At 53.5% G+C, this 12,636-nt stretch overlaps 1 protein-coding gene and 1 long non-coding RNA gene across 4 annotated transcripts; one reads left to right on the forward strand and one right to left on the reverse strand.

The window, feature by feature from the left end:
- The first annotated feature begins 474 nt into the window (after positions 1-474).
- On the forward strand, positions 475-12,306 carry CLIP3 (CAP-Gly domain containing linker protein 3). Its single transcript, XM_082436833.1, has 14 exons — positions 475-650; positions 967-1,187; positions 3,909-4,048; positions 4,134-4,227; positions 4,414-4,575; positions 4,955-5,073; positions 5,583-5,819; positions 8,075-8,210; positions 8,357-8,485; positions 9,126-9,269; positions 9,337-9,460; positions 9,668-9,732; positions 10,102-10,174; positions 10,770-12,306. The coding sequence occupies exons 2-14, from the start codon at positions 1,025-1,027 to the stop codon at positions 10,822-10,824; spliced, it is 1,641 nt and encodes a 546-aa protein (XP_082292959.1). The 5' UTR covers positions 475-650; positions 967-1,024; the 3' UTR covers positions 10,825-12,306.
- Positions 6,407-12,592, reverse strand: LOC309648371. Of its 3 annotated transcripts, none has more exons than XR_014256633.1 (4): positions 12,410-12,592; positions 10,615-10,837; positions 10,121-10,272; positions 6,407-8,147 (listed from the first exon to the last, which is right to left on the reverse strand). It is a non-coding gene; the product is annotated as an uncharacterized lncRNA (long non-coding RNA). The 3 variants fall into 3 exon arrangements; XR_014256634.1 differs by having other exon boundaries at positions 10,513-10,837; XR_014256635.1 differs by lacking the exon at positions 10,615-10,837 and having other exon boundaries at positions 12,410-12,584.
- Between the last annotated feature and the right edge of the window lie 44 nt (positions 12,593-12,636).

Consider the following 12,636-nt stretch of genomic DNA (forward strand, 5'->3'; position numbering starts at 1 on the left):
TATTTGCTGTATGCCCTTGGGTAAATGGCTTAACTTCTCTGGGTAAGTGCCGTGTGAGCACTATGTGATAACGACAATGACAGTGATTATAGGAGTCTCCACAAAATCATCCCTCTGAGACTTCCCTTGTCTAGGGCGGACATGGAGTAGAGGTCAGGTCTGATATGTCAGAGAGAGAAAACACCCACCACTACCACACATCGAGACCCCTGCCCAAACTGGTCTGGTTTGCAGTCCTTCGCAAAGGCACTATCACAGCGGGATGGACAATAAGAGCTGTGCCCGTTTTCCCATCCCTCTCTTTTTGCCCTTGTCCCTGCTTCATCTCTCTCCTGTCTCCATGCCTCACATCCTTCTTCGTGGCCATTTCTTCTTCTCCCCATCCTCGGTGTCTATACCCTTCCCACCGCTGCCTCCAGCCTTTTCATCAATGCAAGCAGCCTCGCAGTGTCTCCGCCCCCGCGCCTGGTTGGGGGTGACAGCGCATGCGCCATCAGCGCCCCTCCCTCTCCACCCCCATCCCCCGTCGGCGTCCGGGCCTCGTCCCCTTCTTTCTGTCTCCTTCTCCCCCATCACTTCCCCAGTCACTGACACCCCATTACTCCAGTTTCCCCGGTTTCAGCTTTGGTCTCCAGCCCCAGCCACCCGAGGTAAGATGGGTAGAGGGGAGGCCCGCGGAGAAGGGGAGGGGCAAAGCATCCTGCATCCTGAGATAAACAAACCGGGGGAGGGGGCGGCCTAGACTGAGGGCCCTGACGCGGGAGGAGAAGAATGGGGGACTGGCCTGGGGGAAGTGGTAGGCGCTGGGCCCACAAACCAGCGTCCTCTGATGGGTGACTGGCGTCCCTATGATTGCCCAAAATCCAGAGCTGGGGGCGTGGGAGCCACCCGGAGGCCGGGGAGCGTCTGGGGGGCTGAGATTCCGGAGACTGTGGGGCACCCTCTCTAGCTGACCTCTGCCCCCAGGATTTGCCTGAAGGCCACCCCCAACTCTGCACCTGCCCCCTGAGGGCCACCAAGGACCATGACTAAGACAGATCCCGCCCCGATGGCCCCGCCGCTCAGGGCGGAGGGAGAAGAGGAGGAGGAGGATGAGCCTGTCCCAGAGCCCCCCAGCCCCACCCAGGAGCGCCGGCAGAGGCCTGTTGTGCACCCCTCGGCACCTGCCCCCCTCCCCAAGGACTACGGTAACCACCCTCCCCACTCTGCAATATGGCCTGGAGCCTTGGGTGGCCAGGGAGGTTTGGCTGAACTCTGCTGGTGGAGATGGTGGGAGGATTCTGGAGGATTTGAAGGTGTTCTGGAGGAGTCCTGGCCCTTGGATTCCACCCCCCCTTCATTAATTCATTCACCCATTGGAGAATGGAATTGGGATAATCATTATATTTAATTCATGACACATCATTCAGTCATTTAGTCATTAAACAAGCATTTTTGGAAAGCCTGCTATGGACCTAGGAACTGGGGGCACAGCATGGAGCAAGACAGATCTCGTCTTTGCCTAAGAGAACTCACAGGCCTCGATGACAACCACACAAATAAGTATAAAAATATAAGTACATAATTACAAGACATGATGAGAATTGTGTTTGCTAAGAACCGAATTCTGTAAGAGCTTTTTCAGATATGCTTTCCCTGAGGAAATAACATTTGAGGGAGACCCAAGGATGAATTGAGGGTTAACAAGGGAAAAGATCAGGGGAAGGGGGTCCTAGGCAAGGTAACCGCAGGAGTAAAGGCTCTGAGGTAGGAAGATGTGGAGCTGAGCGGGTGGCCTCTTGGAGAAACGGGAAGTGTCTACTCATTCACCAAGCAGTATTTATCCATCATCACTACTCTGTGACAAGCCTTGTGCTAGGAGATGGAGATTTAATGGTGAGCAATCCAGGCATGATCCCTGCTCTCAGGAGAGAAGGCAAGACTAAGCAAGTAACAGGTATATAAAGCGGATAAAAGTTCAGATTAGAGTGAATGCTATGAAAGAAATAAAAGATGGAGATATAATAGAGAATGGCTAGGGGGCAGCACCTTGAGACAGAGTGGTCAGGGTGGGTCTTCTGACGAGGTGGCATTTAGGCTGAGACCCAGAGCATGAGGAGGAATCAGCCATAGGAGAGCGGGAGAAAGAGTGTTCCAGGCTGTAGGCAGCAAGTGCAAAAACCCGGAGGCAGGACTGAGCTTGGAGCAGAAGGAAAATCCCGGTGTTGCTGTTAGGGAATGATTGGAGTTGAGATGAGAGGTTGGCAATGGCTAGATCTGGAAGGGCCTTAAAGGCTACTGTGAGAACTCTGGATATATTCTAAGTGTGATGGCGGGGGAGAGCAGTCTGGGGGGAGGGCAGGTCTGATTTATATTTTTAAAAGCTCCCTCTGGCTCCTGGGTAGAGAGGGTGGAGCTCAGCCAGAATTAGATATAGGAGGAGGCTTTTAGAAGATGTTGGCTGGGAATCCCCAGCAGCTGTAAGTTCGGAAATGAGGTTCCAAGTTCAGAGAGTAGGCGTCATCAGGATAGGGCAGGAGGGGTGGCATCTGTGGACATGTCACACACTAGAGGTGGGTCAGAGAGGCCATAAGTTGCCTTCGGTCTGATAGAAAAATAAGAACGTTATCTGGGTCTCTGGGGCCGGGTATCCACCCTGGGAAACTGGAAAATCTCCACTGGAAATGTGGCTGGATGTGGCTGGGGCCTGTGGCCTGCTGGGAAGTCAAAGAGTCTAGGGTATCAGCCCCCCCATCCCCAGGAATCCTAATTGTAGAACAAGGAGGGTTTGGTCACAGAATATGAAGGAATCTGAAAATGTGGTCTAGGACAGAGAGAGGGCTAAGGTGGACTCCAATAGGAACTCGTGTATTTATTAAATTTGTACATTAATTCAGCTAGACTGACAGAGCGCCTCCTGCATGGATAAGGGAGTGAACAAGGCAGCCTGGAAACGTCCTAGTGAGGGGAACGAGCAAGAAAGGAAGAGAATGAGGAAGAAGAGAAAGAGAGGAAAAGAGGGAGGGAGGAAGGAGTAAACAAGTAATGTTAAATAGTGATTTTTTTCTTATTTTTTTTTCTTTTGGCCATGCCGCGTGGCATGTGGGGATCTTAGTTCCCTGACCAGGGATCGAACCCGGGCCCCCTGCACGGGAAGCGCAGTGTCTTAACCGCTGGACCACCAGGGAAGTCCCTAAGTAGTGATATTTTTAAAGAAATGAAAAGGGCAAGAGATAAAGAAGGGCAGAGGTGCTGATTTAGCCAGGGTGGTCTGGGGAGGCCTCTCTGAAGCCTTAGGAAGATCTCAGGGAAGACGGGCCCAGGCAAGAAAAACAGCAAGCACAAAGCCCCGAGAGAGGAATTTGCCTGGCGAGTTGGAAGGACAGAAGGAGGTCAGTGTGGCTGGAGGGGAATGAGTGAGGGGGAGAGGGCGGAGAACAGACGAGGCCAGTTTGTGCAGGGCCTGTGGGCCAGGGTGAGGATTTGGGTCTGTACTCTGAGTGTGATGGGAGCCAGGGCAGGCTTGGCCAAGGAGAGCTGTGCTGTGACTGGGGTTTTAAAAAGAACACACAGGCTGCTTCCGGGAGACACCTTCTATGCCGTACTTCCCAGGGCTCTGCGCTAGAGCAGTAGCAGCCCCCTTGGGCATGCAGACTCCTTACCACACTCTTGTTTCATGGGGTGGGGTTTGCTGCTATATGATCTTCCAATTTTTCAAGATACACCAGGCATCCACATTTTTATGTGAAACCTCCTGATTTTGAAACCTCACTCTGGCCACACAGAAAATGCCTGTGGCCCATGTGCCACCAGTTTGAGACTCTGCATTAGAAGGTTTTAAAGGTCTAGAGCTCCTCTGCCTTAGGATGGAAGGAAGGGGGTCAGTCCACAGTTTGCCTGGGGTGACCTTGGACCTCTCACCACCCTAGCCTTCACCTTCTTCGACCCCAACGACCCTGCCTGCCAGGAGATTCTGTTTGACCCGCAGACCACCATCCCTGAGCTGTTCGCCATTGTGCGCCAGTGGGTGCCCCAAGTCCAGCACAAGATTGATGTCATTGGCAATGAGGTGAGAGCGCTGGGGAAGCGAGGGGGGAGAGGAAGGGGTTCCTCATGTGTTTGGGTAACCCTCCCTGGTCCCCTGGTACTCCCAGATTCTGCGTCGAGGCTGCCATGTGAATGATCGTGATGGGCTGACCGACATGACACTGCTCCATTATGCGTGCAAGGCGGGGGCCCACGGAGTCGGTGAGGGTCCAAACCCCCAAACCTAACTCCCACGCCCAACACGCTCAGAACCCCGGCCCTCAGACCTCCATCCTGGACCCACAGCCTAAGATCCCAAAGTGCAGTCCCTGAAGCCCTGGGCCTTCTCCATGCCCTGGGCCCACACTCTGGAGGAGGGGACCCAAGCTGACCTGGGCTGTCGCGCAGGGGACCCCGCGGCGGCTGTACGCCTCTCGCAGCAGCTGCTGGCACTGGGCGCAGACGTGACCCTGCGCAGCCGCTGGACCAACATGAACGCGCTTCACTACGCGGCCTATTTTGACGTGCCGGATCTCGTGCGCGTGCTACTGAAGGGTGCACGGCCCCGAGGTGAGGAGGAGGGGCCGGGCTGGGAGGGGCAGGACCTAGGCGAGGAAGGAGGGCTGGAAGCAGAAGGAGGGTACCCAGGTGTGGGGGGAGGAGACAAGTGAGAAGGCGGGGAAGGCGACTGATGGGGCCTGGCATGGGAGGCCAGGGTGGGAGGCGGGAGGCGCGAGGTGCGGGAGAAGGAGTTCAGGGGTCCAAAACGTCAGGGCCTGGCGGGAGCTGGTTGGGAGGGGTGTGGCCGAGGAGGGGCGGGGCTCTGCATCAGAGGCTTCGGGAGGCCCGGGCCTGCGGGTTAAGAGATGGAGGAAGAGGCTGGAAGGCAGCGGGAGGGCTGGGGTGCTGAGGGCGCTCACCCGGAACCCTCCTCTCACACACTTCCCAGTGGTGAACTCCACGTGCAGTGACTTCAACCATGGCTCAGCCCTGCACATCGCTGCCTCCAACCTGTGCCTGGGCGCGGCCAAATGTTTGCTGGAACACGGCGCCAACCCGGCGCTTCGGGTACTGCCACCTTGGCCCAGTCCTGTTATCTTCCTTCTCCTTCCTCCCCAACCGCTTTCTGGCCAGCAGGCCTCTGCAGAGGATGGGAGCGGGGGAGGGGGCGGGGCAGGACCACTTGAGTTTCTTGAAGCTCTCATTCCCCATTGGCCCAGTTGGACCCTTAACCCGGTACCACAGGAGCCCATTTTCAGTGTTTGTCCTTCACATGGCCCCATTCCGGGCTTGGGGTCTTGGCCCTGAAGGCATGACCTACAGCACTGAAGTGGGACCTTCATTCCCTATTGGCTCCATACTTGACACCCCCAGCCTGAGGTCTCAGGGGTGGACTTCCCTGGGGACCGTGGTCTGTACCTTAATGCCCCACCCCTTCCCATTTCCAAGTTGGCCCAGGGTATGACCTACTCCCACCTCTGCCTCACCTCCTCCCGGGGTCTCTGGGGGCATGGGCTCAGTGGGAGTGCAGCCTATGCCACTGAGTCTTTGCTCCCTCTCTTCCTGTTGGCCCCCAGAACCGAAAGGGACAGGTGCCAGCGGAGGTGGTCCCAGACCCCATGGACATGTCCCTGGACAAGGCAGAGGCGGCACTGGTGGCCAAGGAGCTGCGGACGCTACTGGAGGAGGCTGTGCCGCTCTCCTGCGCCCTCCCCAAGGTCACGCTACCCAACTATGACAACGTCCCAGGCAATCTCATGCTCAGTGCACTGGGTCTGCGCCTGGGAGACCGCGTGCTACTGGATGGCCAGAAGGTCAGGGACTGGAGCAGGGAAGGGAGGGCAGGACTCAGCCCTCATCCCTCAGAGCTGGGTCTTTGGGCAGAGTGCAGACTCTTCCCTTTGCCTGCCCACCCTCGCAGTCATGCACACAGTATTCATTTCGTCTAACTGCTCTCAGTCCAAGGGGGAAGGCAGATCCATCTCCTGACAGTGACAACCCGGAGCCGTCGTGGCTCATGAGGAAGCACATGCAGAGTGATCAGCGCAACTCTGCCCCCTTTGGGTCCCCCTGGGCCTTGTGGTTCCCATCCAGGGGCCACTTGTGTTCCCAGAGTGATCAATACTTTGCTCACTTGAAGATGCTGAGGAGTGAGCCAGGAGAAGAGAGGGAGAAGGGGGCCTTAGGGAGGGGGAGCAGGTATAAAGTCCCAGAGGACAGAGAGAATCTTCATGCATCCAAGCATTCCAAGTTTGATTCATTTACCTGGTGTCCCTCAGGCTCCATGCTGGACCCAGCCTGTCCTTGGGGATAAAGGCCTGTGTTAGCCCCAGCCCTGCTCTCATAGAACTCCATTTCTATTGAGGAAGAGACAGTCAATAAAGTATACCCATAGTTAAGATAATTTCCAGTAGCAACAAAGGCTTTGAAAACCATTAAATGCTTGGATTTAATAAATTGGCCCTGGCTGAGGGCCAAGGTGGTTTTAGCTAAGGTCTTCTGAGAAGGCTTCTCTGAGGAGGTGATATCTGAGCTGAGATGGGAAGGAGCTCACCTTGCAAAAATATGGAGACAGAGGAGACTGCAGGTACAAAGTCCCAGAGGAGGGGAGGGGTAGTGTGACTGGAGGGGAGTTATCTAGGGAGGGTGAAGTGGAGACGTTAGCAGGGGCTGGATCTCACCAGGCCTGCAGGCCACTGGAGTGAATTTGAATTTTGTTTCTTTGTACAGTGAGAAGCCATAAAAGTCACATTTTGTTTCGTAATCAAGAGTTTTGCATGCATCAGTCCCATCTAGAAAGTTTCTGTACATGATCTAATCAAATCAGTGTGACAGTTTTGAAAGCAGGATGGGTTGATTCTCTCCATTTTACAATATAGAAGCCTGTAAGAAGCCCAAGAGGTGAAACTCTTTGTCTGAAGACATGTAATAACAACCTCTGCCTGTAGAGAAGCAGCATAGCACAGTGGTTATGAACTCAGGCTCAGGGATTTGCTCAGGCAGATCTCAGCTTTGCCACTTACCAGCTGTGGGGCCAGTGATTTCACCTCTCTGGGCATCAGTTTCTTCATCTGTAAAATGGAGCTGATAGTACCCACTTGAGGGGGGTTGTTTGAGGTTTATTTTATTTTATTTTTTTAAATTAATTTTTATTGGCATATAGTTGATTTACAATGTTGTGTTAGTTTCTGCTGAACAGCAAAGTGAATCAGTTATGTATATACATATATCCACTCTCTTTTTAGATTATTTTCGAGGTTTAAATTAGTTAAAATGTGTAAAGCCCTTAGAATAGGGCTTGGCTCTTTGTGTGCCAGGCACTGTTCTGATCCCCACACCAACTCTCCAAAGTAGGCACTATTATTTAGCCCATTTTATAGATAAGGAACTGAGGCTTAGAGCAGTGAAGAAGCCTCACACCAATGATAATAACCACACTCACTGCAGCTAAGCAACTTCACATATATTAAAAATGTTTCTACCAGATAACCAGCCTCTGAGGTGGACTGTTATCCCCATTTTCCAAATGAAACCTAGGCCCCGTGAGGTCCCTTTACCAAAGTTACAGGATAATAATAGTCAACACTTACTGATCCCTTACTCAGCACCAGGCCCTGTTCTGAGGTCTTTTATGTCTCTATAGCATTCATGTCCGATAGACCTTTTTGTGAGATTGGAAATGCTCTGTGTCTGTGTAGTCCAGTGAAGTAGCCATTAGCCACATGTGGCTATTAAGCACTTGAAATGTGGCTAGTGTGATTGGAGAAATGATATTTTAATTTAATTTTAGTTAATTTAAATTGTCATATGTGGCTAGTGGCCATTTACTGCATCGGACAGCACAGCTCTGTAACAATCCTGTAAGGTGGGTGAGATTTCTGTTCCCATTTCGCAGATGAGGACGTTGAGGCACAGTACAGTTAAATTATACAACCAGTGAATGGTGATGTCCAAGCTGAGATTTAAGCCTGGGGCTCCCTCATCCATCCCACCATGCTGCCTGTGTGCCGGTGATCTTATCATGGCCTCTCAAGGTGCACCCAAGCCATATCCTCCCTTGTTTCCTCAGACGGGCACACTGCGGTTCTGCGGGACCACGGAGTTCGCCAGCGGCCAGTGGGTGGGCGTGGAACTGGATGAACCTGAGGGCAAGAATGATGGCAGTGTTGGGGGTGTCCGGTACTTCATCTGCCCTCCCAAGCAGGGTCAGTCCCACTGGGGCCCAGAAGGATGGTGGTGGGGTCCACTCAGTAGTTCTGATGCTGCTGCTGAGTGCTGGGGTTGGGAGGTGATGGGGGCGGTCAGAGGGCAGAGGCTTGGACAACTCCCAGCCCAGGCTCTGTCCCCCCAGGTCTCTTTGCCTCTGTGTCCAAGATCTCCAAGGTAGTGGACGCACCTCCCTCATCCGTCACCTCCACACCTCGGACTCCCCGGATGGACTTCTCCCGTGTCACTGGCAAAGGCCGCAGGGAACACAAAGGTCAGAGGGGGAGCCCTAAGAGTGACGAGAGCCATTCTTGAGGATATTCTGTGGGTAGCCCAGCTTCTGTGACTCAGTTTCTCCTCAGGCTCAAACTCCCATTTTAGAGGATGACCTCTAAGTTCCTGACTTTTGTGCCTCAGTTTCTCCTTTGACTCAGTACTGGTCCCACCCAGTTCTTGCAAGGACCTGTGTTTTCCCTGCCCCCTATGACTTAGTTTCCCCTTAGACCCAAAGGTTTTCTCCCAGTTTTAGGGAAGAATCTACGGGGTTCCTGGCTTTAGTGACTTGATTTATCTTCAGACCTAACTCCCCCCTTCATTTTAAAAGGACAGTTTCTGGGTTTCTGACTTCTGAGACTCAGTTTTTCCCTTGGCCCAAATATCCTCAACTTTGAGAAAGAGTTTTGAGGTTCTCTAGGTTCTTGACTTAGTTGTCCCTCAGGCCCAAAGCCCCCACCCCCAGTTCTCTGGCAGCTGGGATTGTTTCCTTTCAAGCCCACCCCCCAGCCCCATTTCAGAGGAAGGCTCGTCTCGTTTGAGCCAGGACAGTTTCTACCTTGTGGCTTTCTGGGTGACACAGGGCCCCCAGGGCTGGCATCTGGAGGCCTCACCCTCACCCCTTGTCCCCTCCCCGCCAGGTAAGAAGAAGCCCCCATCATCCCCGTCTCTGGGCAGCCTGCAGCAGCGTGAAGGAGCTAAGGCTGAGGTTGGAGACCAAGTCCTTGTCGCAGGCCAGAAGCAAGGGATCGTGCGTTTCTATGGGAAGACAGACTTTGCCCCAGGTGAGGATAGCTATCTGGGATGGGGGCAGGCAGGGCTTTGAGGCATCCTGACACTCTCCTGTTGCAGGTTACTGGTACGGCATAGAGCTAGACCAGCCCACCGGCAAGCATGATGGCTCTGTCTTTGGTGTCCGGTACTTCACCTGCCCCCAACGGCATGGAGTCTTTGCACCAGCATCTCGAATTCAGAGGTGAGCCCAAACTCTGGTCACAACTCAGGGCACCACCCAGAATCCTGATCCCCCACTTGGATGTCTCCTCCTCTTGGACCAGGAGGACAGTGTGGATATCCACCCCCAAACCCTAGCTCTTTCCTCGTAGGCCCCCCGGGGCTCTGCTCCTGGTCAGACCCTGGCCTCTTGTGGCTCTGACTCCTCCCACTCCTCGTGTCTCCCCAGGATTGGTGGATCCACTGACCCCCCTGGGGATAATGTTGGAGCCAAAAAAGTACATCAAGTGACAAGTGAGTTGGGGGCTGGCTGTGGGAGGAGTGTGGATTTGGGGATAGGAGGAAAGGTCCTCAGGTATATGCTGGTGACAGAATCTCCAGTATTTAACTGGGGACACAGGGTCCAGGAAAATGATGAGACAGGATCCCAAAAAGGATGGGTGCTATAGGGATGGGAATGTTAACGAGAAGGTGCTGAGCAGGCACCGGGGACATGGGTAGGTCTTGGATGACACAATATTATTGACAAGAGGTCTAGATGGCTATTGGGAATGGAGGATATTGGGGACGTGGATAAATATTAATGAAAAAGAGTCTGGGTGGATATTGAGGACAGAGGTGGATCTATCATCCCCTCACCTGAGACCTTGCCCTTCCCTTCAGTGACGCAGCCCAAACGCACCTTCACAACAGTCCGGACCCCAAAGGACATCGCATCAGAGAACTCCATCTCCAGGTACGTAGCAACCCTTGGCCCCCCTCTCCTGTGGGATATTCAGGGAGACGCATCCACCAGGCCATTGGACACAGGGAGGCTGGAGTTCTGGGTTGGGGCTGGAAATAGAGGTTAGGAAAACATAGGACTAGTTAGCTTACCCAGAAACAGTCTTTAGGGGGTGAGGCCCCATAGTGAATTCTGGTGACTTCAACATATATATATATATATATATATATATATATATATATATATATATATATATATATATATATATTTGGCTGCACCGGGTCTTAGTTGTGGCACACGGGATCTTCATTGCGGCATGTGGGATCTAGCTCCCTGACCAGGGATCGAACCTGGGCCCCCTGTGTTGTTAGCACAGAGTCTTAACCACTGGACCGCCAGGGATATCCCTGGTGACTTCAACTTTTAAGGGGCAGGTAAAGGAGGCAGAACACCTTCTGCTCCACGGGAGCCTGAGAGGGCACAGCTGGAGAGACAGAGGCAGAATCCAGAAAGGCCAAATCCCAGACACTTGGGGAACAGCTGGGTGGTGACGGATCCAGATGCTCTCGCATCCTGCACCAGCGTGTGACACAGTTCTCTTCCCCAGGTTGCTCTTCTGTTGCTGGTTTCCCTGGATGCTGAGGGCGGAGATGCAGTCTTAGAGGCTCTGGACATCTGAGAGAGACACAGAGCCGCCTCTAGCATCTGCTGACACAAGGAGCCCCCGAGTCACCCTGAGATAGAGATTCCCAGTAACACATCCAGAATAGAGACCCCCATTAGCCAGCCCTCGATCACTGAGGCCCCATTATTAACAGATTCCCTCATGATAACCCCCCAAATACAGACCCTATGTTACCCAGAAAGAGATTCCCTAAGTGTAGTACCTTCAGGCTAGTCCCAACCCCTCAGAGCAGACCCCCCCATAACAGATTTCCACATCACCCCAAATGACGGTGACTTTCTCTACATAATGCTCCACAGCAGAACATTCCTGAGTCACTAGTCACTGGATCAGAACCCTTCCCTGTTAACAAAGACCCCCCCTCCACCATCAAGTCCCCTTGAAAGAAACACCTCCAGAGCAAGAGTAACAAACCCACATTTAACATCAGTCCCCTCAAGATGTTGTGACCCCCATGGTCACCCCAAACCCCTTACACTGCAATCAGAGACTCCCTCCATTAACGAACCCCCCTGCTCTTACCCCTCAAGAAGAAACCCCCATTAACCAGCCCACTGTCACCCCCAATTTACAGATACCAAAACAGTACTGGAAGTGCTAATTACAGGACCCCCAAGTCTTCCTATCCTCTGCACCCTCAAGAAACCCCCAGTGCCTTGTACGAAGCCCACCCCATGCGGCCCACAGCACCTGTGCTGGCCAGGCTCCCAGAAAATTCTCTATTTTTAAAGTAATTATTTCCCCCTTTGGGGGGACTCCAAAATTTGGAGGTCCCATTCTGGGACTCTGAGGATCCCAAACCCCAGAGTACATGTCCTAAACTCCCCTGTGCCCCCAAGTCCTACAGCCCCTAGGAGACCCCAAAGCCCTAACTCCCAGGATCCCCAAATCATGGCCTCCCCAAATCCCCAGGGAATCCCAAATTTAAAAAATCCAATCCCAAGCCCCCAGGAAACCTCAATCATGGAGGTTCTTGTGCCTGGGATGGAGGAGATGTGCATCCCGGGCCCCCAGAGCACCTCAAGCCCTATTCATAGGCACCAGGAAACCCCAAACAGGAATTCTCATCCCTGGAAACCAGAGGACTTCAATGCCCTGAGTCCATGGATCTCAAGACACCCAAATTCCAAGAGCACCAGCCCCAAGGGAACCCCAAATCCTCAAGCCTCCATCTCATACATGAGGGGCATCAAGGCCTTGAGGGGATCCCAAATCCTGGAGTCCCCATTTCAATCTACATTCTGGTCACAGGTCCAAAACACCAAATCTAAGTTACTGGCCCTGAAGGACCTCAGAGCACCCTGGCCAGACTAACAGCCCGACGGAGACCCTGAAGGCCCAGGGGTCCAGGGCAGACCTGGGGCCCTGAAAACCAAGGACAGCTCACGACTGCCCCTTCACTGCATGTCCCCAAACTCAGCATGACCCCTACCCCCTTCAATAAAGACGTTTCTACGGCTCTCTGTGTTGGGTCGGTGTTTATGGAGTTACGGCCCTGCCTCTGTACCCTTGCTGGGTACAGCAATCTCGCATCCCTGCGGCTTTATATAGGATGGCCTAACCTGCGGGGAGTCCTTCCAACCACCGCATTTTTCCTGCGGCCGCCACGGCTGCCCCTCCTTTCTGGGCTCTCCGCAGCGTGGACAGGTTCCGTTCTGGAGCTCTGATTGGTCGATGCCAGACGAAGACCCGTCTCTGAAGGGGCCCCAGTGGCTCAGAGGCCGGGAGGCACAGCCTGTCACCGAACGAGGGTGAGGGGGCGGAACAATAGTGTGTGAGAGCGCCGATT

The sequence above is a fragment of the Balaenoptera physalus genome (genome assembly GCF_965194825.1).
Source record: "Balaenoptera physalus genome assembly, chromosome: 19".
Lineage (NCBI taxonomy): Eukaryota > Metazoa > Chordata > Mammalia > Artiodactyla > Balaenopteridae > Balaenoptera > Balaenoptera physalus.

Excerpts from the sequence above, each read along its gene's own strand:
- CLIP3 (XM_082436833.1), top strand. The coding sequence starts at position 1,025 with ATGACTAAGACAGATCCCGCCCCGATGGCCCCGCCGCTCAGGGCGGAG. Across the intron at positions 5,074-5,582 it reads GCGCCAACCCGGCGCTTCGG|AACCGAAAGGGACAGGTGCC; the intron begins GTACTGCCACCT and ends GTTGGCCCCCAG. Across the intron at positions 5,820-8,074 it reads TGCTACTGGATGGCCAGAAG|ACGGGCACACTGCGGTTCTG; the intron begins GTCAGGGACTGG and ends TTGTTTCCTCAG.